The following is a 25,196-nucleotide window of genomic DNA, read 5'->3' on the forward strand; positions in this document are numbered from 1 at the left end:
GAGATTTGGTAACTATATTCACGGATTGTCATCAAAACGAAAAATTTTCGATTGTAATGGTGAAAACGAGGTAAATTCCACGTTCCATTATGAACAGTAGGCTACATAATGTATTCAGTATGACATAGCACTGGTGCAAAATTAATATAATTACGCCTGTTGTATATTCAAGTTCTGTCAAATTGACTCTGGCCACAAACATAGTTGTTTCTATCAGTATTTTATTCTCTATGAATAGAGTATACAACACAGTCCACACATTTGATAAATAACAATAGTTTAATAGTCACAATATGTAAAGTAACAATGATAACAACAAGTATGGTTGATAAGTTATTTAATTGAATGTAATATTGCTCTAAGATCAAAACATGCTCATAATCAACATTTTTGTTCTTATTCAATATTTTTATAACACATAATATACGACAAAATACAAACTAGAAATTAATATCATGCATAACACCATTCATCATACAGGTAAAGAGTGTCTCAAAAATAATAGAAGAGAAATAAAAAATAAAAATAAATCTAGGTACCCTATTTCAATATATACAACATTTATGTGATTTTTAAGTGAGTGATAATAAAAAAGTAATAATAATTGTTGAATAGTTTTCAACATAGATCTAATTTTTCACATTATTTTCAAGTTTCTTCAATCGTCCAATTTCATAAAACATCATAATTGAGGGAAGTGATTCTGAATCACGCTTTAGGTGATGAGAGTGCCATTCAGCTTTGGGCTTTTGTTTGCAGCGCTTTACAGCATCTCCATCTGTTACTTATGACGTTTCTGAAATTGGACTTTTAAACAAAATCAGAAATGCAGAAATAGTTATTTGTGCATCTAGGGACTAAAGTGCAACTTTTTCTCCCTGAGGGAAACTGTTGTCGCCCGATGGCGTAGCCGAGGGCGACAATTTCCCTGAGGGAGAATAAGTACTTTAGTCCCGTGATGCACACAACATTTTTCCTCCACCTACACCAATACCTATAACAATGAATAATTTTACTACATCTTCACGCTTTCACACTATTTTTTTAAAAACAAAATTTAGCTCACCTCTGATAATAATTGTTGATAGTTGCTAGTGATAGTTGATAGTTGATAGTTTATAGTTTCCTTATGAGTCACAAAATTCCATGTCGCGTATTAACTATTATATATAGATAGTTTATAGTTTATAGTATAGATGATGATTGTTGATAGAGATGATTGTTGATAGTGTAAAAGCCTACTTCTGATAGTAATTGTTTATTGTTATTGTGCACCCATCACAATTTTTAAAGACCGTGTTCGGGGTTGATAGAACAGAACTGGATTGAAACTGGTGCGTTGCAGCCACTGGCATAGGCCTAGTTGAAGTGTGATCAACATCGCTGGAACTGGATTGAAGCTGGTGTGTTGTGGCCACTGGCATAGGCCTAGTTGAAGTTTCATCAACATCGCTGGAACTGGATTGAAACTGGTGTGTTGTGGCCACTGGCATAGGCCTAGTTGAAGTTTCATCAACATCGCTGGAACTGGATTGAAACTGGTGCGTAGCAGCCACTGGCATAGGCCTAGTTGAAGTTTCATCAACATCGCTGGAACTGGATTGAAGCTGGTGTGTTGTGGCCACTGGCATAGGCCCAGATGAAGTGTGATTTAAATCAATGTTGCTTGTTGTTTGGTTCAAAATCCTGTTTGCTGTTTGTATTTTATTTCCAATTAATTCTTCAATATAGCCTTCGGCGACAGTAGTACTCTTCCATCCGCCATGTCTTTTAAGCTGGGTCATTGTTCCTCCAGCATTAACCAGCAAAGTAGCTGAAGTCCGCCTTAGAGCGTGTCCAGTATACAAGTTAGGATTGGGAAGTTGTAAGTATTGTGCAATACTCATGGGTATTTTTCCCAGGGAATTTTTCCCCATGGCTTGATTGTAGCATCTCCCATTTTTAAAACTTAAAAATAGCCGGGGTGATTTTGTTGTCTTTGGTCTTAAATTTAAATACTTTCTGAAATAATATAAGTAGTCTATGTCTCGTTGTGTGCCATTGATCACAGTGAAAACACGTCCCTTGTTGGTTTTAGAATCAGGTACATTAACTATGAGAATTGAATCTTTGTCCTCAATGTCACTAACAGTCATATTGCACAATTCACCCATTCGGCAAGCTCCACAAATACCAAAAATCAAGGCTACTTTTTTCAATAAGTATTGTTCATCTGGAGCATTTAACAGGAATTTATTTACCTCCTCTTTGGTGAATGTTTTAGACTTCTTAGGTTGATAGCCTACATTTTTCTTTTTCAGAAAAGCACCCACTTTCGTAAAATTACTGATGTCTATGTTGTGTTTCACAATAATTGTTGCTTTCAACATTGAATAAATGGTCCATAAATAACTTGGGCTACATACCTGTGCTTGTTGTGAGAGGTAAACAAGGATTACGTTTTCTGAAATTCTTACTGTTCCACCACAATTCTTCTTGCACCATTCAACGAATAAATCATATCGCTTGATGTATAGTTCCTTTGATTTTTCCGGAAGCAAATTTTCAGTTACATTTTCAGCTTCGTGTCGAATGTTCGGCGGAGTTAGAACAAACTCCACATCACTCTCACTTTCCATTTTATAAAAACGAAAATAACTTCTACAATACCGGTAGCGGATTTCGAAGATCTTAGTAGTTAACCAAGAAAAAACATAACCTGCAATCTTGTTTTCTGTGCAGACACGCTCAGTCGTCTCTGTTAAAGTGGGTTTTCGTTTATGCGTAAATGCCGTCGTCGACCATGACAGGGAGAGAATCTCAGATTGGGTAGATTTCAATCTGTCTACATAACTTAAAAGATTATGTTAAATTATGTTTTAATGGAGCAGGTTGAGCTTATACTTTTTTATACTTTTAAATGGCAATATTTTGATATTATTGAAAATGTTTATTTCTTTATTAATAAAGACAAATAATGAAAAAGTTATTTAATCAGCTGTTTTAGCACACTTGAAATTTGGACAATATGAATGTCAACAATGCTTGCCGTCGTCGACTGCGGAAAAGTTCGCATAAACGAAAACGTACCTTTAGATGAACGCTCTCGTAGAGATGCCGATGACGTTAGAGGTGTGTACTTTTTCATATCCACCAACGGTTGAACATAACCTAACAATCGAAATAGAGCTACTTATTTCCTAGAGCTAAAATATTCCAAAGATCGAAATAGAGCTCTTTTACTTTTCCTCTACCGACCACGACAGTGTTGCCACATTCCTCATTCTTCAATCGCGGCGTTGTCGGACTTCTTCCCATGTTAATCTTATGGGTTTATTTTTACTCCCTTGGGAGTAAAAGTGATCACTTTTCCCGCTGGGAATTATTTTTAGTCCCATGGGAGGAAAAGTAGTACTTTAGTATTCGATTCCAGGGTGTAAAATGAGACTTTATAGTCTCAAGTTTCAAGTTATAGTCATTTAAATCTGTCAATAGCTTTGTGTCGGTCCCTATTCAAATATAGTAAGAACCTATTAAGAAATCCATTTTTAATTCTGTGGCTACACTATGAAACTTATATTGTGGCGAATAATCCCTATTACAATGATTTTGAAGAACCAACCATTATTAAAATAAATAGCCAACTTCCTCACAATTAAAATAAGACATACAGACCATAAGGTCTTATGTAACGTAGTATGGAGTGGGTGAATGTGTATGCAACCAGTAAGGAAATAAAAATTGTAATTTGTGGTATTTGACTTACTGCGGATAAGGATTGTGATGGTTGTCATCGGCTGATCGCGGAAGAGAGAGCGTTTGAAACTTTTGAGCTGGCATCAGAATTTGACTAAATCCAGAAGTTTCGAAAAGTTTAGGTAGACTGCTTACTAAGACCTTCACGGAAGTTACCTTGGTCCTCTGCAATAAGAAAATCAAGTTTTTAAAAATGTTGAATTAATTTGGAATAAAATGTTTTTGAATTACTACCTAAAAATAAAAACTGAATGCATTACCTACATGATATAATTTAAGAAAGTTATCTTCGGGAAGTAGTATGAATGTTGCCATCAGATAAAAATAGCGTAAGCTCAATTAATTGAGCAATTAAATTATATATAAACAATAATAAAGCTAATTTTTACCTGGTCAACGCCCCTTTCGCTGAGTTCCACCAATTTTCCAATCAACAGTTTGTAATGTTTTATCAGTGTAGGAAGATACTCATCATTTTTTATGCTGTTGAAAATTGTCTCACATCTTTTTACTCTCACACTGTAATTCGACTGCAAAAAAAGATGGCACATTAAAGAAATACGCTAAAACACAGCATAGGAATACATAGAATCAGAGCATGTTCTTAATTTGTTGAATGAAAATACTGTATAATGGAAAAACCTGGTATCAGTTGAGGCGTTATATTTATAATATTACACTGAATATTAAGGGAAACGTGATAGAGATATGAATGGCATTCATTTTGAAAGACTTATACGCCCCGTTTCTAGGAAAATTATTAAATCTAATAAACCATTGAATCTGATAACCCGAGAAAAAACAATTAGACTTTTGAGGTGTTACATCTTCTCTATTTTCCTATATGCTTGATAATTAAATAACAAAATATATTAAAAACAATAAGTTTCATATACCTAGAAAAGGTGTAGTCTAAAAATAAATCATGTAGATGTGGAAATGTACAACAGAAAACCACAAGATATAAAAATATAAAATCATGGAATTATCAAAATAGTAAATGTATTTTTAGGAAGGATCTTGGAAATATTACTCACCTTACTAACGTGCATGATCATCCATAACACCTGGTGCGGATACGTTTTCATAATTTCGACAACAATCTTCGTCAACAGTTCAAAACAGGCTGGATGAGGATGACAAATTCTGGAGATGAGCTGAGACATAGCAGTCATGAATGTGTAATTGGGAAGTCTGCGGAGAAACTCATCGATAACTTTTATCATGATGGACAATGTGTTTTCCTGATCAGCTAGGTTTCTGTGGTTTTTCGATTTTCTGTTCTTTGCAACGATTGTGCCAAAGTCGAGCCAGATCTCAAGCATGCGCGGCATGGACTGAAAGATGTACTTGCGGCCATACTCCAGCGACTTGCCAAAGTAGTTGATGATGTGCAGCTGACTGTCAAGGTCAGCCTTCGACCACACGTTGTCGTCCTGCTTGCTCTCTCTGAATACGCGGTACTTGAACTGAGCTAGACACACCAAGCTCTTCTCCCACTTCTTGCACACGTCCACTGCTTCCTTGTAGCACTTCAAATTCAACTCTAAATCGATGTTCATATTTGCATCGTTGTATTTGGCCACAAGTAGTTTGGCTTTGGCCAACAGCATTCTCTCCGATTCTGTCAGGTTGGCGGCGTTGGGAAAGTGCTTCTCAATTCCCCAGCGCAAAGTTGTGATTGCCGTTTGACATTCGGATTTGGCCCAGTGCAGCTTGGCTTCCTCGATAAACAACGCCTTCGGACTAAGCTTTTGAACAGTCAGGATGTTCGAATACGCCTGTTGGAAATTACAAGATTTTCTAGCCAGGGAAATACTTTTCAGCCAGCATTTGCTGATTATTTGTTCCAAGTGTTCAGTTACACTAGGGTGCTTTTGATCGAGCATGTCTTTGGCTATAGCCAACACGACTCGACGCATACACAGTACGGGCTGCAGCACATGATGAGTTGGCTGCAACAATTTCAGTCGTTGTTCTAGTTCATTCGAGATGAGCTCTTTGAACTGCTCTAGTTTGTGTGCGGTGCTTTCTCCTGCTAACAAACCCAACAAACTATTGCCCATTTTTTCAAATTCATCGAGAATGTGTAGTTTGACAATGTAGTCGTAGCCTTGCCTGTAACCTCCACATGTGACCGTGGCTGTGCTCACTTGCTGGATCACACTTTTCTTGATGGCATGTAGCTGTTCTGTCATTGCAGGTTTGTCTTCGTTGCGCAAATGTAGAATCGCTTTACCAATAGATATCCCCCAACTTTTTTCATACATTTTTGGTGGTGTTTTGAGGACTTGCTGCAATTGATCCATCCTGCCAAGACTCCACACAGCTTCGGCCTGTTCGCCGTACAGGTCGATATTGCATTTATCTTTGTAGATGACAGCTTCAGCTATCTTGAGCGCCGTGCACGGCTGGTCCATGCTCAGATAGCACTGCACCATTCCTTTGAGGTACTCGTCGGCGGCGGCATTGTTGTGCTGAGCGAGGCTCTCGTAGCAGGTGGCCGCGTCGTGCAGGTGCCCGGTCAGTGTGTGGTACAAAATCATCTCTTCGGGAGCTGGCTCTCTCTCATGCACCGCTATCACTCCTCTCAAGCCATCCGGCTCTTTCAGGTACGAGTAGATCTTCCCAAACTTGGGAAGCAACTCTTGCAACTTGCGCGGGTTCTCTAATGCATATTCTTCCAGATACATCAGTGCTCTAGCATATTCTTGACAATGGATCGAACCGTCAGCAATATCAACCAATGAAAATCGTTTCAAAAAAGCAGAAACTGTTTTATAATGTTTGTTCTGAGAATTTTGAAGCAGCACGGATTTCTTCTCAGTTTCTTTTTGCCACCTGTGGAGAAAATCTATCAATGAATAAACAATTTTCGTACAGATGAGACTATTTTGCGCTGTAGATAAACCTTGATCTGATTGCGATGGAGTTTCAAATTTGATTGTATTCCGTCTCACTTTCTGCGACAAAACCACTTTCTTTTCGATTGATTTTTCTCTTTCATACCAGCTTAGAACTGCTATTATCTCTTCTTCTATCTTCTTTGTATTCTCCTCTGAACTATGAATAACTGCGTAGAGGAAGATGTAAGGAATGAAAAACATTAGTACCTGCATATCTTTTTTCAAACTGAGATGGCAAACATTGAAAACTTTACTAGCAAACTCATCTTGTGATGCCAGAGGAATGAGGAATGTGGCCCAATTATAAGCCCAGCTTTTCACTGTGCTTCCTAGATTGGAGCCAAATATCGGATGGGTGTTGACAATCGTGCGGTTCGTTGCAGTTTGACAGTTCAAATAGCGTGTTTTCAAGAAAGGAGTCATCATATTTTGTATTTCATCTGGAAATTCTTTCCAAACTGCTGAAGTTGGTGAAATGCTATAAATTTTCAACAGTTCTTGGATAGCCAATGCAAGACAATCCATCAGAAATGTATGCCTTGCTTCTTGAAGAGCTTTTGTGAGACACATCAATGCAGCAATTGCAAATTCATTAGCAGAAATAGACATGGGCTGTTGCTGATTATTTTTCTCTAGAATGAGATTGCCGGTTAAGTAACCAGGATCAAGGGCTCCCAGGGATCCTAGGCACTCGCCGCAAGCCATTCGAATATCTTCGTTTTCATCGCGAGAGCCTGTTATGACGGCTTCGAAAAATTTGATGACGGTTGGATCGAGCGAGTCATTGTTCAATATCAAGTCCGAGATGAAAGCCCTGTTTGATGCCAAGTAGTCATGTAATCTTTTCAGGCCATGTAGTCTCACATCGACATTCTCATGACTTGCTATTTTGATGGCAAAATTAAACTGTTTTCGCACACTCAGTTTTCTGCAACAAAAAATGAAATAAGTTAGCATAATTATTTCATCAGGGCTACTTGATTTGTTGGCTAAAAATAATTTATAGTATTTTATTAAAAAAAGGGTACCTACTATGGAATTATTTACTATCGATCAGTATATCAGAGAGAACGTTTTTTCCTAAAGTAGAGTGGGCCCCCTGTGGGTTGGGGGAGCTTTGAGTGTTTTGACTCAAGAATGTGTTGAAAACCAGAATTCACCCACAGTAACCATGCTTGTCGTAGGAGGCGACTAAAATGGACTTCAAACCCACGGGTTCTGCCCCATCAGGGCAGTTTCGGAGGGGCAAAAGGAAAACCCAAGAAACCAGAGATGGGTGAAACTCCAGGCACAAATGTAGGTCAAGAGGCTAAGTCGAGGGTCGCCAGGTGCCCTAGAGGTAATTTGGCGACCCCTTCAGCGGAAGGACCTATAAAGAAGCCAGGAGTGAAACTCATGTAGGTCACGATTTTGTGGGTGGAGAGACCAAAACTCACCACTGCTCAAAGAAGGACGGCCATTTAGGTAAAACTTCTTGGGAGAGGTGAGGATTCTGACCCTGCAGAGTTTCGGTGGGGCAAAAAGAAAAACCCAAGAGACCAGAGATGGGTGAAACTCCAGGTACAAATGTGGGTCGAGAGGCTGAGTCGAGGGTGGCCGGGCGCTGGGCACCCTAGAGGCAGTTTGGCGTCCTCTCTCTCAGCGGAAGGACCTACATAAAGACCAGGAGTGGAACTCACGTAGGTCACGAGTTTTGGGTGGAGAGACCAAAACTCACCACTCTGCTCAAAGAAGGACGGCCATTTAGGCAAAACTTCTTGGGAGAGGTGAGGCTTCTGACCCTGCGAAGTTTCGGAGGGGCAAAAAGAGAAAACCCAAGAGACCAGAGATGGGTGAAACTCCAAGCACAAATGTGGGTCAAGAGGCTGAGTCAAGGGTGGCCGGGCGCCCTAGAGGCAACTTGGCCACCCCTTTCTCAGCGGTAGGACCTTCAAAGTAGGCCAGGAGTGGAACTCACGTAGGTCACGAGGATTAATCAGTCTGAAGAGACTGCCAAGCATATCACACTGGATTGCAACAAGCAACCGGGTGATGAATGAGATGTTAGTATAGGGAAAACTCCTGGTTCTTGTGAAGAACTCTGGTATTGGTTTGCCTAACTAACATACTAGTTGGGAACACAATAAGCTTCGGTTGACATGTGGGGTTCTTTGAACCTTTGAATCCTTGAATCAGTCCCTTCAAAAACAATAAAGTAGAGTGGAAAAACTCGTGTTACTTATTGAGAAGTTTTTTAAATGATATATATCAAATAGTGTTTGGAAATATTTAAAAAAGTAGATTCAAATTATTGAAAACAATAGTTTGGGAACTCTTCTTCACCATAATTGGCGGTTCTTAGAAATTAACTGGTTGAGGGGATTCTATACCTATTCATATTGGAAAATTAAGACCAGTTTCAATATGGCTGAGTAAATTTCAAGAGTTTCAACATTAGTTTATTGAATATATAAATTCGAAAGACAAATAAGCCTCTCAACCACTACGAAATTTATAATAGCACAAGTAAATGATCAATATTCTGCGAGATCAATTCTAACTATTATTGAATGCAAAATATTCAATTTGCAAAGAGACACTATACTCCTTGAGAGAAACTCCAATATTATTATTCAGCTGTTAATTTTTCAAATCAGGTGGTAGAAGGAAAATATGGAGAGTAACAGGTTAAGGCTAGCTTCACACGCATTCGGTTTCATTCGGTTCGGTTCGTTACCGAAAACGAATGAGGCTTTCATACATGTCAGGTTTTAATTCGTACGGTTCTAATTAGGTAGACTATTTTCTTCTCAAACACAGCTGTGTTTGGATTTTCACAGTTCATGCTGGTATATTTAAATATAACAACTGGTGTTAAATTGTAAGATGTTATTTCTTGAACAACAACATTTTAAAGTAATTAAAAATTATGAATTAATTTGTTTAAAATTAATAGTTTATTTTTGATTATGCTAACTTTGGATGTTCAGAGAGATTATTTTTTTAAATTGAAAATTTGTTCCTTGTTTTGACACATGGTATATAAACTTCATATCTTCTCTCCATTGATGAAATCATGTAATATTCGTGGAAAAATAATACAATAATAAAAAATAAAAATTCTCCCTGAGTTTTAATTTATATCTTTCATATTTTTTAGCAAACTATTCATCAAGAAAAAAGTGTTCCTGTGAACTAACAGAAATGAATTGACCATATAATTTTGACTTGGGAAATTTTGAAAGATAATCACGCTATCAGGTTAAAATAAAAACAAAAAAGGCAAGCGTGTGTAAAATACTTTGTTTTTTCCTGTTTCCCTAGCAACGAATTCGAATATGATGAAACCTATTCGTGTCGAGGGGGCGTTCGGTGCTATGCGGTTGCTATTCGGTACCGAATTCGCCGAAAACGAAACGAACCGAACCGAACCGAAAGTGTGTGAAAGTAGCCTCTCCCTAGCAACGAATTTAAACCTGATGGAATTTATTAGAGTCAAGTGGGCGTTCGGTTCTATGCGGTTTCTATTCGGTACCGAATTCAAACCGAATTACCGTTTCAAACTTATCGGAATTTGCCGAAAACAAACCGAAAACGAAACGAACCGAATGAGTGTGAAACTAGCCTAACTGGTCAGTAAAAACACAACTACAAGCCCAGATTATATAACTTTCTGAATGAAAATGAAACAATATTCAATTAATATCAATATGAATTGGATTTACTACTACAATCTATATTATTATTGTAATGAAATCTATATATATATTAATATTTTTATCTTACAGTTAGATGGACAACAATTCAACTCACTCGTGTTCTTTGATTTTATCCTGTATAGCCTGATAAACGTCTTGTATGGCCTCGTGATTGGGCACAAAAGACAGCTCATGAATATGCGAACAAACTTCGTCATGGTTCTCGATCACTAAATAGTGAAAGATTCTGCTGACGATTTTGCTGAAGTTTTCTAGTAGAGGTAGCAATGATATGAATATTGTGCTCATTAGTGGTGCAAGAGCTTTCAAGTCAACGCTGAAACATACAACAAACAAACCATGATAATGGTTTATCCGATCCACTGTAAATTACAATCTATTGGAATAGTTAGCTGCTAATGTTTTCACTAACACTAAAAATCTGGTGTGGTACACTCACACAACTTTCCTTGCTCATTGAACTATTTAAAATTTTACATCTATTTTCGCTTAAAAACCTTTCCCCTTATTTTGATCAAATATTTCTCTTGTAAAAAAAACATCCACGGAACAAAGTGCCCGTTTTATAACCCTACCTTAAAATTTCCAATATAGTTCGCTAAATAAACCTAAGCCTCAATATCAAACGAGAATAATTTAGGAGAAAAACATAATGACGATTGACGGCAACATATTTGCAACTACGATCAAACTACTGTATATGTGTATATACAATTGTTTTCAGAGTACTTTTTCCTTTATGTAAATATTGTGAAATTCGATGTTTTTTTTTTGAAATTCGTCAAAACAGCTGTTCTACAGATGAAATATCTTGACTATGACTGTGTTCTTTTTATAAACTGCTCTACCTACCCACGGTATATGGAAGAAGAAAAAGTAAAAACCGTGTTCCTACCTACCTCATGCACGAGAAGGAGGTTACAAAGTCCATTTCTCAAGGATTGGGTGGACCCCCATTAGTACCCCAGGAAAAAGACTCATGTCAGTTGATAGAGCTAATAAATAACTATACAGGGTATGGATTTGAAAAAAATCGTTAGAGCCGTTTTTGAGAAAATCGTGAAAAACATGGTTTTTTAGTAACTGTCATTTTTCTCAAGAATATTACGGAGCTCCTGCAATTTTCACAGAAATGAGACTCATGTCAGTTGATAGGGCTTATAAATAGCTATCCATGGTATAAATTTGAAGAAAATCGTTAGAGCCGTTTTCGAGAAAACCGTGAAAAACATGGCTTTTTAGTCATTATCCGCCATTTTTCTCAAGAATATTACGGAGCTCCTGAAATTTTCCCAGAAATGAAACTCATGCCAGTTGATAGGGCTTATGAATAGCTATCTATGGTATGAATTTGAAGAAAATCGTTGGAGCCGTTTTCGAGAAAACCGTGAAAAACATGGTTTTTTAGTCATTATCCGCCATTTTTCTCAATAATATTACGGAGCTCCTAAAATTTTCCCTGAGATGAGACTCATTTCAGTTGATAGGACTTATAAATAGCTATCCATGGTATAAATTTGAAGAAAATCGTTAGAGCCATTTTCGAGAAAAACGTGAAAAACATGGTTTTTTAGTAATTATCTGCCATTTTTTCCGCCATCTTGAATTGAATTTTATTGAATTTCTTATTGTCAGGTCCTCATGGTATAAGGACCTTAAGTTTGAAATTTCAAGTCAATCGGTTAATTAGGAATGGAGTTATCGTGTTCACAGACATACACACACACATACACACACACACATACCAATACCCAAAAATCATGTTTTAGGACTCAGGGGACCTTGAAACGTATAGAAAACTTGAAATTGGGGTACCTTAATTTTTTTGGAAAGCAAAAGGCCTACTTTCCTTACCTATGGTAGTAGGGCAAGGAAAGTAAAAAGGATAAAAAACAGGTTTATTTATTAACACTAATTACATTTTTAAAAATCTGGTGTGGCGCACTCACACAACTTTCCTTGCCGTTATGAAAATTAATCAACTGACGCTAGTGTTCACGCGCATCTCAAGTCTACTATTCTAAGATCTGAGCCAGCTGGTGACAGGACAATAGCGCTGCATACACACGAAGTCTGCTATCTCTTTATAGTGAATGATTTAATAGAATCAACAGTTGCAAACAGTTTGCAATTGAATAATCTTATTTTCTAGAATTTCGAGCTTATTTTCAATTTAAGGTAAACATTTTTACTAGACATTGATTGTAGAGACTTTTATGCTCAATCTTTTCCACTTAATTTTTTTTGTTCAGATTGTATTTGAAGCCTGATAATTGGGAATTTAAAATCCAACTCTGCATAGATGGGGCAGTGCTCCTGTAATTCTTACAGATTTAGGACTTGTGGCAGTTGATACAGCTTATTAATGACTTTTTTAGATATGAATTTGATCAAAATCGTTGGAGCCGTTTTCGAGGTTATAGGACAAGGAAAGTGAAAACTGGACCTACAATAAATTTTTTCTCCATATTGACGTATATGGCTCGAGATTTCTGCTCAAACTACTGATTGCACTGCAATTTTTTTTTACATATATTTGTTAGTAGTGGACTCGCTAACTAACTCCGATTCCTCCATTTTCCGCTCCTCTTCACCCTTAATTCCTTACTTTTATACCCTCTACCTACCTATTACATGGGGAACCATAGTTGGTCAGGTATTTGCCATCCTTTCTTTGCTTCCAGCACACCCCATCATAAAGCCTGTTTTTATGTATTTTATCACTAGTAGTTCTGTGAACAGTAGACCTCACGCAGTATTCTCATTCACAAGTACCTAATTGAAACTATAGACCTTACGGAAATACAGCAATAGATTGGATTTTCCACACATCTGTGTAATCACTTGTCAGCTAATTTATGATGAATAATTCTATAGTCTGATTTTCACTCTAATATTGACGTATGAAAGGAGGCTCCTTCTCCCTTTTATATTATCCTTCAAATGCAAAATTTACCTTGTATATACGTCGACGCGTATGAACCTTCTATATATGTCGACATGCACGTAGGAGTACCATTAGAAATGGAACATACCTGACAAATTTCATGAAAAACTATTACCGCGTTTTGCCGTAAATGCGCAACATATAAACATTCAAGCATTTAAACATTTAAACATTAAGAGAAATGCCAAACCTTCGATTCGAATCTTAGGTCAATAAACTAGCAGGTGAGACGTGCTCCTCTGTAACAATATTTATTGTTACAATTGTGAGTGATGAGAATTATGCGAATTAGCCTGAGAAGTTAGCCTGTTGTGAAAATGGATTTTGCTGTTTTGCTTTTCGGCGTTGTGTTGTGTTGACTCTGTAAGTGTGTGCGTAGAAGCTATGATCCTAAGAATAACATCAATTTTCCTGGAGCAACAGCTTAGTTCATGAGCCTTGCTTTTCTGCGTTGTGTAGTGTCGACTCTATAGGTGTGTGTGTAGAAGTTGTGGGAAGATCAACGATTTTCCTAGAATATAAGTCTGGTTCACAACCTTATAAGGCAAGGAATTTGTAGCTGTCAAGGAAAAATAGTTTTCACTTGGTGGGAGAATGTATCTTAAATTGTAGTTGTAACGTTCCTTTCTATTGGTGGAAATTTTTCTAGAGAATAGTAACTCCCAATCACAGTTAACGTTGGTTAACGTCTATCTAGTATAGACGATCACACAGCTGTCCACGGCAAGACGAGAAAAGCGAAGTGGACTCACTCAGCGTCTATCCTCCGACATAAGCAGTACTAAATGTAGTCTGATCAGAATTTTGTGCTAATCATGGCTTCCATGCCAGCTTTAGGCTTTTTAGTGTTTGACTCTGGAACCTTTTGTTCCAGCAGCATTTTTAGTTTTCTTTGCCTCAGTAGTTGCTTTAATTAAGAAGAGAGAGAGTGAGTATCAAATTGTCACCTCACAATGGAGATTTTTCTCCTATAACCGCTACTAAAGGTACGTCATAGATTTATAATATAATTAAGGAAATTATCTTCAATGAAAGCTTCCATCAAAGTATTTATTGTAATGTACCGTAATTAAAGTGTAAAAATTGAGAATAGTCCTTTTGATTTGAATGGAAGATGGTGATGGTAATTCAAACTGATAAATGTTGGAAGAAAATTAACGATATATGTTTTGTAGAAATTTAGAATACCTATTAGTAGGAATTAAGATATTTGTTTGATTTAAACTATTTTTGAAGAGGAAGCTATTAACCTAAATTTCAATTACTGTTGTTTAAACGCAAATTGACTGATGTTTACAGTATATTATTATGAGCTCTATCAGTATTTTTGTTATAGATTTTATTTGTCTTTTGATTCTAATGAAAGGCTTTCATGATTATTTAGGAAACACCTATCATGTAATTTATTCTTTTAAATTACACCATAAATGTGATTTATGTAAGAGAACTGACTAAACTAACAACAATACTCGAAATACCTTATGATGAAGTAATTCAATCAACTTGTGAATTATGTAGGCCTATTATGGAATAACTATGTACTCATCGCTTTGTGTATAGGGCATAACCCTGATTACAAATGAATTCTATTCTATTAAGTCAAGAGATTGAAGTAGGTAATGTCTATTTATGTTTTAAAGTAATAATTGTATTGATTTGAGTTTCATATAACCTAAAATAGGTTGATTTTATTATATAGCTGAAGTTAAGTTAATTTGTATTATCCTAGTTTATTTTTTTATTCTAACAGCGGTGTAAGTACGGGAACATCAAGTATGGGATCAACGTACGAATCCATCATTTCATGGGTTCATGAACGTGTGTCTTTAAGCCGCTGAGACGCCTCTGAATCGATGGCCGTCCTAGAAGCTTGGGGTATGCTGTCTCCTGTCCATCTGGACGTGTAGAGCTCGATCACCGAGCCTAGATTCAAATTGAAGAAACGACTATGAGGTAACAACTTTTTCCAAATTAAACGAACGTCCCAGGAACTCCGGATGTGACAAAATGGGTTTTAGTGACGACAGACTTTCAATCAATTAAAACGTGCGGAATTAGACTTTTTGTTAAATCGTAATTTTGAGATATTATTGGGGATAGATAGATTATTAATTTTATTAATTGGTTTGAGTAATAGATTTTCGGTTGTATCTTTACATTGAAATGTGAGGCCATATTTTCTCTGTAAGGATCCAGCTGGGAATTTCAGTTTTTCTTTAAATTTATAAATAATTATAATCTTCTAAACTACTAAAAGTTGAATGAGTATATGAATTTTTAAAGGTCCCTTATTGATTAAATTAATGTTTTAAAATAATTCTCATCTTAAAGTTGTAAAGGATCAAATGAAGTTTCAAGGACCCTAACCTTTTCTAAATTTGTTTTGATGACATATATTTTCGAATATTTTTTTCCAAGGTAGTATTCCATGATGTGATATTTAAGGAATGTTTGTCTTTGCAGCTTTCATGATATAAAGATACAGAATAGTTATTATTGGGGATCATTAATATTATTTGATAATGTTTTGATAGTGTTTTTAAAGTTTCCAAGTGTGTTCTAAATTTAATGTTCTAAGAATTTTATGAATTTTATGTGGATTTTTTCTTAAAATATTTATTGTCATTTATGATTAACTTCTGAGACATATCAATGATAATTTTCAATAATTGTTCTTTTGAAATTAGAGTCCTTTAAGCTTCTTATGATTCAATCTAAAACGTTTTCAATGTAGAGCATACAGAGTAGGTTATTACCGAATCATCTATATCAAAGATAACTTTCTAAATTTAGTAATTTTATTTTCGGTTTTCATGATGTAACTTCTTTGTTTTATTAATTGTTGAATTTAACTGTAAGAGGTGACAATATAGTTGATACCTTCTCTCTATTTCGTTGTCTCTCTTGTCATTTCTGGTTTCCCGTTCTCTAGCACTAGGCATGTTTATCAAGCATCCCTTTTATTAAGTTATATTGTGTGTGCTTCTAAATTCTAAATTCAAAATTCACTTTCTAAATTCATAGCACGGCACAATTCGCTGCGCCACTCTGCTACCTTTGCTCTTTTTATTGACTTATTATGTTAATTTCAAATCAGTTTATTCATAAAATTGATAAACATTCTTATGGCTAATGAATGCTTGATTCCAGAAATGAGTATTGAAGTTTGGAGCAGCATACAAATGCTGAAGATAAACTAATTGAGGTTGAATTTTTTATTATTTTATTAATGTGATCAATATTAATATTTTCCCTGTCTGTGCTTCCATTTAGCTGTGATGCCCTTGCTAAGGCATTATACTGGTATAGGGACAATTTTATTTTTCGAGATTCTTATAGAAAATGACATGTTAGGGACAGTCAGAAATTTAGTAGAAGCTATGATATGTCAGAAGACTGTAGTGACAGTAGCACTGCAGATTGTAGCCTGGATAATTGACAATGAAGTTGAAGAAAGGTTAGATTTGAGGAGTATAGCAGAAAAATAATAATTGATTGATTTAGTTGAATTTATTTTGTTTGTTTGAGTTTTGATTTTGTGTTTAAATTAGTCCTTGCATCTTCTAATGAAAGCCTAATTTCAGTGTTGCATCAAAGACCACCAAGTCTTGTGAACGGCGATTTTGCGTTTGATTGAGCTGATAGACGATGGCTGCAGTGTTGAGTCTTGATGTTGTCCGTGATGCCGATCTTCAATAGCGGGTCTGGTGAGCCAACATACTGTAAGGTTGGTGCCGAGACAAACATTGTCTATCCTTTATTATATTGTTTGAGATGTTCGTCTATCAAAATTTAGTTATCTGATTAGTACTGGAATTTCAGTTGTTTGATAATATTTCATTGTTAGGGTCAGTAATGTGCTATAAAAGTGTAGGGTGTATTTTGTGGTCTGGCGTTGTAAAGAGAGTTGTGAGACGTGATAGGGTTTGTTAACGTTTCCTTTAGGCTGTGGTAATTTTTTTTTTTGAGCTTAGATAGGTAGATGTGAGAAATCTTATCTGTTGAAGTTGTAGTTTTGTTTGATGAATTATGTATCTGGAGTGAGTGTCGCCAGGTGTTAGGGGACTACTCAGATGATGTCCATATGACAAATCGAGGTTAATAGCTGGGACTATCCTTGTTGTATTTGTGGAATGGAAGATAGAATTTTAGCAAAAGGTACTCAGAGAAGTATGAGCTAAAATTGGGTTATTCTGTTGAATGGTGTGGTTCCTTTCTGAAGATTTATGGGGGTCTGAAGAAAATAGATGGAATGCTAACCAAGATCAGGATTTTTTTTTTGAAATTTTAGGGTAAGCCTCAGTTGAAAGGTTCGTTAGATTGATAGCTGGTAATGGCCACAATACACTGTCAAAATTTATTATCTAATTATTTTGGGATAAATTTTTTTTTAATAATGTGGGTAGTGAAAATCAAAAATTTAATTTAATAGGGAAAGTTAAATTGTTAATAAATAAGTCAATTTGAATCAAAAATAAGTATAATGCATGAGAGAAAATTTAAAAATTTCATTTATCTATCTATTTATTTATTTATTTATTCATTCATTCATTTATTTATTTATTTATTCATTTATTTATTTATTTATTTTTTATTTATTTATTTATTTATTTATTTATTCATTTATCTATTTATTTATTTATTTATTATTTATTTATTTATTTATTCAGTCATGAACATTTATTATTCAACTTATGAGATTATGAGAGAAGGCACAATAGGCTAATGCCCAAAAATATCGTAATCTCTTCCTTGTGTTCAATAAGCAATGGATTAGATTTGAATGCCGGATCAGGATGGCTATAATTCTAGACCTCTGATCCCTCTTGCCCGATTTCGAAATTGCGTCCTTAGATCTTTCCTCTATTTCTTTCCCAGACCATACAATCTCTCCTCCCATCCATCTCTCTCGCTCACCCGCAAAGGCATCCGAACAACCAGCTTAGAGAATCGCGGAGAAAATCGTCGTCAGAGGCTTGAAACGCGTCTCTCATTCAAAATGGCGACGCTTAACTGGAGTAAGATTATTTTCAAACTGTCAGCATTTGTTGAATGCTAATATTTGGTGTTTTTCATGGGAAATACTGCTAGTGAATTTCTCTGAAAGAGATTACTACTCAATTTGTACTTTTTCGTAGGCTAATTCAGGGAACCTTGTTCCAACGAATAATCCGCTTTTGCCCAACAGATACAGACAAACTTTTAATGCGTTTTCTTCCCGATAGACTCAGTTTTGTTTGGGATTGGTTGTTTGTCGGAAGATTTGTTGGTTGCTGAGTGAGTCCTATGATTCACTCCAAGCTGTCAGCAGATACTGTTATTAGTTGAATAGGTACAATATCTTATTTTTATACACCTATCTGATTTAATGTTGGAAGAGAATCACCGAGTGGACTTTTAATTGCACAAGAGTCGGAAATATCAATATTGTTCTGGTTAAATTCGCATGCAAAAGGGTTTAAGGCCTGCCGCAAAGTAGACCCACGCTAATCCACAAAAAGCAACCCACGCCATGGGATGTTTTGTAAACCATTGCTTTAGAATTATTCATAATCAATCAGCTGACAAGTGGATTATTCATTGCATGTATTACACAGATGTCTGGAGAAGCCTAGCAATGGTTTACAAAACATCCCACGGCGTGGGTTGCTTTTCGTGGATTAGCATGGGTCTATACACTTTTTCAATGTTCTCACTTGGCCTTTTATGCCTCCATCTGTGGCTACTAATACGAATTAAGATTTGGGCTTCGATTCGGAATTTGAATTGACTTTAATGTAAGCCGTGCTTGTATTGATTTCCATTATTATTATTCCAATATCATCACAACTGGTCTATCTCTCAGAATGCAGTTCAAATCAAATCAAATAGCGTTTTATTCACAAAAACATGATACAAATTTATAAAATTCATTTACACATTTAAAAGTTAATACTCTCCACAAAGACTTGAGTCTGTGAGTGGAGAGTGAGTTCTTTCAAGTTGATTAACATTATGTTCTCATGATTTGTACATAACTAAAACTATTGTGATTGAATCAACTAACATTCTTCAGAAAATTAAGAACATAAATTGCACAAAATGAAATTCCATACTTGTTATAAGTATATACAGACAAATATATAAATAGTAGCTTGAAGGCTATACTACTCATTATAAATGGCAAATGCACTATGAGTTCAAGTTCTGAATAAGAAGACGGATTGAATCAGTTGCTCTGCAGCATCCCTACCAATCTATAATAACCATCTACTCAAATGTAGCTAGTAGGTGTTGATACTGTAATTTTCCGACTGATAGGGAACGTTTCTATACAATATAATTATGACAAATGTATTTACTATTATTTTTAAAGCAGTTATGTAGGAGTCGTGAATGGGCAATACCAAAGTTACTTAGATTTCTTGTATTATGAGTATGAACTTAATTATTGAAAATGAAATGTTTGTTGTAGTATACGTAATCCATTAAAACTCGTATGTGGAATAAATTAATATTGTCGCTGTCTAATATTAAGGCTGTGCAACGACTAAAAATAAACTTTCTACTGGCGATATTTTTGAAAGTTTTTCGTTTTGTATACTTTCAAGCTATCAAAATGAAAAAGTTTTCTCAGGAAATTTTTTTTATCATTATTTTTGGAGATATGAGCGCCTAAAGTTAAAATTCTTGGAACAGAACATTCCAAGTTCGGTAAGAGATAGATCCATTGGATTAAGAGGATAGATTCATTCTTCATTGTATTGTTGATCTAGTAAAACGAAAATATTCTAAAATTATCAATGTTTGAGAAAGTTATTCAATTTACCAAAAATGACCGAAAATAACCCAACTGAAAATTATTTTTGGTCATTTCTAGTAAATTGAATAACTTTCTCAAAAATTGATATTTACAGAAAATTTTTGTTTCACTAGATCAAAAATACCATGAAGAATCTATCCTTCAAATTTCATGGATTCATCTCTTACCGAACTTGAAATGTTCTGTCCCAAAAATTTAAACTTTAGGCGCTCATATCTCAAAAAGTAATGATCAGAAATTTTTTTTCCTGAGAAAACTTTTTCATTTTGATAGCTTGATAGTATACAAATCGAAAACTTTGAAAAATATCACCAGTAGAAAGTTTATTTTTAGCCTTTGCACAGCCTTTAAAACTTGAAACTCTTGGTAAACAAGATTAGATGGGTAGCGATAGTCTCGCCTGAGACATGTCTTGATGTCATGTTGGTCGTGACAGTGACAAAACAGTAATTCATAATGACATCCTAAGTTATCATGTAAGAAGTTTCACTGCACGAGAGTACATAAGTCCATAGAGAAACAAAAGCGTAAGTAGATATCCCATGGTATATGGAATTTATGTCGCAACTTTTAATGTTATCTCAAGCCGATTACTGTCGATTATTGTCAGTTTTTACTGTTTTGTTGGGGTGAGAGTGTAGCTGCATGGGAAAGAACTACGTGAACTATCGGCTTGGGATAACAGTAAAAGTTGCGACATAAACGCCCTATACCATGGGATATCTACTTATGCTATCGTTTCTCTATGAAACATCTAGATAAAATGAACAGTTACATTACTGGACAGATACAAATCAAGTACAGGTAGCAGTTCTCCCTAGGAAGGTTCACGATCGAATTCTGGTTCGTAGGAAAGTAGACGTAGGTTTGTAGAAAACGTCACCGTGGGAAACGTCATTCTAATCAACCTGTTCAGCGTTCAGCAAAAATATCTTCAAAAGGATACGAAATCAGAGATTTATTTGAAAAAGAAGATTTTGCATCATAATCAGTCATAGGTGGGACAGTAATTACTCTATCACTTCTTTAAATCTGTTGATTTTTGAAAATTAATATTCCAATTATTCTCGTACCGGTACTTCAAACATTTCCCTCGATGTGACCTGTTATCATTCCAGAGTTATTTATTAAAATTAAAGATAAATTTGAGAGGATAAACTGTGCATCATCATCAATATTATAGGTGGAACAGGCCCAATCACAACATTGAATCTATCAAGTTTTCATAAATTCTCCAATTATTCTCGTATTTTCAACATTTTGCCTGTGAATCAGCAGTAAATTGTAAAAGTTGTAATATTCTTGCAGCGTGTGTTATTTTAATTCTGTTGGCCATCGCTGGCATTGAGTCTAACCCGGGTCCACAGAGGACTGTCGATGATTTGTTTCAAAAATTAGAAAATATAGAAAAAACGAGCTTAGATACGATTCTTTCTGCTAGGTCGCGCGCTTGTCGGTTCAGCCATTTTGGAGCCAACTGTTGACAATAATTGAGATTGTTGGCGTGTATTTTGAATGCAAATTTGTTCTATCTGTACTCTTTTCTGATTTTTGTATAAATGAAAATGAGAACTTTTGCTGAGAATTTTCAAATTCAATGACAATTATTATACATGTAATTTTGACAAAATGAATAATTTAAATTGATTAATAAATTATTGAATTAAAAAATTACAAGATTTGGATTGTTTGAATTATTAATTAAGCAAGATATTATTTCTAGTTTATGTCCTAACAGAGAACAGGAGCAGTATAATAATAATCGTTCTTGCTTATTATTAGAAATGAATAAGCTATATTTTACCTGGACAAATAATTCACAGTATTCTTCAATCCAAAATTATGCTGCTAATACAAATCAAACAGTTTGGGAAAGAGGAAAAGACAATCCTAACTATTCGCCACATTGCATCACTGCATACACTTTTGGTCAGTTTGTAGGTTAGAAAGTTACCGCTTTATGTTCAATGTAAATAAAAAAAAAAAACAGCTGATCTCAATAATTTGAATCTTTCTTTCTAATAGTTCGCAGAGCTAACGCTAGATCGCATGACAATGCTCTTTCACAAAAATATTAGCATAATGACGGTTGGCGGCTACATATTTGAATCTAAGATAATAATAATTATTGTATATTGTTTCCAGAGTACATTTTTTTTTTGTAAATAGATTATTATGAAATTTGATGATTTGTTAAAAGTCGTCAAAACAGCTGTTCTACAGATAAAATATCTCAACTTCTGTTCTTTTGAATAAACTGCTCTACCTACTTACCTCATGCATGAAAAGAGGCTACAAAGTACATTATTTTCTCAAGTATGAGGTGGCCCCCCTGTTAGTTTCCCAGGAAGGAGACTCATACCAGTTGATAGAGCTGATAAATAACTATACAGATTATGAATTTGAAAAAAATCGGTCTGGTCATTCTTGAGAAAATTGTGATAGAAATTTAACAAAACTCATTTTTCTCAAGAATATTACGGAGCTCCTGAAATTTTCCCAGAAATGAGACTCATGTCAGTTGATAGGGCTGATAAATAGCTATTCTGGGTACAAATTTGAAGAAAATCGTTAGAGCCGTTTTCGAGAAAACCGCGAAAAACATGGTTTTTTAGTCATTATCCGCCATTTTTTCCGCCATCTTGAATTGAATTTTATTGAATTTCTTGTTGTCGGATCATCATGGTATGAGGACCTTAAGTTTAAAATTTCAAGTCAATCGGTTAATTAGGAATGGAGTTATCGTGTTCACAGACATACACACATACACACATACACACACACAGACCAACACCCAAAAATCATGTTTTTGGACTCAGGGGACCTTGAAACGTATAGAAAACTTGAATTTAGGGTACATTAATTTTTTTTGGAAAGCAATACTTTCCTTACCTATGGTAGTAGGGCAAGGAAAGTAAAAATTGAAATTAATTTCATTTCTGCATAAATACTATACAATAAATAAAAATACAGCATAAAACATTAAAAATAAAATAAGAAATTCTTATAAAAAAGTTTCACCAAACATTTCAAATCATAAAATTGATTTAATAATGAAAATTACCGTTACAATTACTCTGAGAAATCAACTAAATCTTACATATAGTCCGTGCAAACCTTAGTTCGCAGCAAGGGGGTTTATGGCCAATGTTATTTCTTATGAGAATAGGAGTACACTGTTGCCGTTTTTATGCTAATTCTATCAAAATCGCAAAATCTTTTTTGCTCTTTCTCTCATAGAATTAGCTCACAGGCTTTCTGGCTTCTGTGAATTCTGGCAGCACTGTACTCAATAAGAGCAATGATTTAATCTAAGGGTTGCACAGACCATAAAAATGAGTAGAGAGCTAAGTTACGATATTTCATTATGAAGGCAAAACTGTCTTGAAAGGCACTGCCATTATTCATAGCTGTCTTCATTCCCGCAATTTCAATATATTATGCTACCAAAGTGCATTGGAATACAAGATTACAATATCCCATCCTCTTTGGTGCTATTGAAAGATTGACGAGCCAGCCAATGGAGATACATATTAGACTGGCAACATTCCAAGTTTACTAGGGATTAATAATGGTTTTACAACCCGTAGTATCAAAACTAGTACGTAAAACTAGTATCAAACCAAGTATTTAATATCAAACTGAAAAATACGTGAAACAAGTATCTCAAATTATTAAAATAAATGAGTGGTTTTGACAATACCTGTGGAAGAAAGCGAGCCAGACATCGCAGGTGAGTTCGGGAAAGGAGCTGTGACAGAGCTTGAGTGCTTCCCTCAGCATGGCGATGATTCTGAGGCGAACAGGTGTGATGTGCTTGGCACCCATCAGTGCGAAGATCTCCGGCAATGCCAGCAGCACCTTTTTTTTCTCCTCATCTGAAGAATCTCTACTCACTAATCTGCTTTCCATCATGCCAACTACACCAAGAAAGCGTGGAGCCAGAAACTCTATCTACAATGATACAATACATCATTCGTATTGAATAAAATTCAAAATCATAGCTCAAATTTCAACTGTTTTTTTTTTTTTTTTAAGAAAACAATAATTGGCTCTCGAATATCAGGAAAGATTCTTTTTTTAATTAAAAGCACTAATGGAGTCAATTTTTTCTATATACAGGGTGGGGCAGAGTGGACTCCCTGATATGATCGGTTAACTGTATAAAAACCATACAAGATTATTACAAAAGCTTTTTATTCCTGAAATATAAATACAATGCAATTTATTTTTCATTAAGTTTTAAAAATGATATCATCCAGGTGACGACCTTGACGAGCGATGCACATATTCAGGCGTTCCAAAAACTCTACGCAGCATATCTGGCGTTATTCCAGTGATAACATCAACAATTGCTTTCTTAAGGGCTTCCAAGGTCCTTGGTCGAACTTTGTAAACCTCAGATTTGAGGTAACCCCAAAGAAAATAATCGCATGGGCTTAGATCGGGGGAGCGAGGGGGCCATGAAACATCCCCTCGTAATGAGATCAAGCGGCCAGGAAACCGTTGTTGCAGAAGTTGGCGAGAGCGACGGGCGGTATGAGCCGTGGCACCATCCTGTTGAAACCAAAAGGTTTCAAAATTATTTTCCTCACCAAACTCCTCAATTCTGAGGGAGAAAAAGTTCTCCAACATCTGACAATAGCGCACAGCGTTCACAGTAACGGTTGCACCTTCCGATTCAAAAAAGTAGGGGCCAATTATGCCTATGGAGGACACAGCACACCACACAGTCACTTTTGGAGAATGAAGAGGTTTTTGGTGAAGAGTTCGTGGGTTTTCAGCTGCCCAGTAACGAAATTTTTGTTTATTTACTGTGCCCGAGAGGTGAAAATGTGCCTCATCACTAGACCACAGAATAGTGCCGTGTTGTAAAGAAGCCAGTATTGCATTGCAAGCATCTGTACGTTTAACAAAATCTGCTGGCATCAATTCTTGAACAACCATCAACTTATACGGGTGTAAATTGAGGTCTGAGTGTAAAATTCGCCTCACCGTTCTGGCCGACATTCCAAGAGCAGCAGCATGTTTCCGCGCAGAACGCGATGGAGATTGTTCAATAGACGCTCTAACCGCCATTATGTTCTCTGGTGTCCTCACACTCTTTG

The 25,196-nt window shown here is 35.7% G+C and overlaps 1 protein-coding gene across 1 annotated transcript in view; it reads right to left on the reverse strand.

Moving 5' to 3' along the window:
* Positions 1–25,196, reverse strand: part of LOC111047709 (serine/threonine-protein kinase ATR) — a 47,773-nt gene that overhangs the window by 18,770 nt on the left and 3,807 nt on the right. The window contains exons 4-8 of the mRNA XM_039422521.1: positions 23,792–24,042; positions 10,434–10,655; positions 4,773–7,569; positions 4,125–4,265; positions 3,746–3,900 (exon numbers count right to left, since the gene is read on the reverse strand). Coding sequence (XP_039278455.1) covers positions 3,746–3,900; positions 4,125–4,265; positions 4,773–7,569; positions 10,434–10,655; positions 23,792–24,042 — 3,566 coding nt within the window. The remainder of the gene's footprint in view (positions 1–3,745; positions 3,901–4,124; positions 4,266–4,772; positions 7,570–10,433; positions 10,656–23,791; positions 24,043–25,196) is intronic.

Source organism: Nilaparvata lugens, chromosome 2, assembly GCF_014356525.2.
Source record: "Nilaparvata lugens isolate BPH chromosome 2, ASM1435652v1, whole genome shotgun sequence".
NCBI classification, from domain to species: domain Eukaryota; kingdom Metazoa; phylum Arthropoda; class Insecta; order Hemiptera; family Delphacidae; genus Nilaparvata; species Nilaparvata lugens.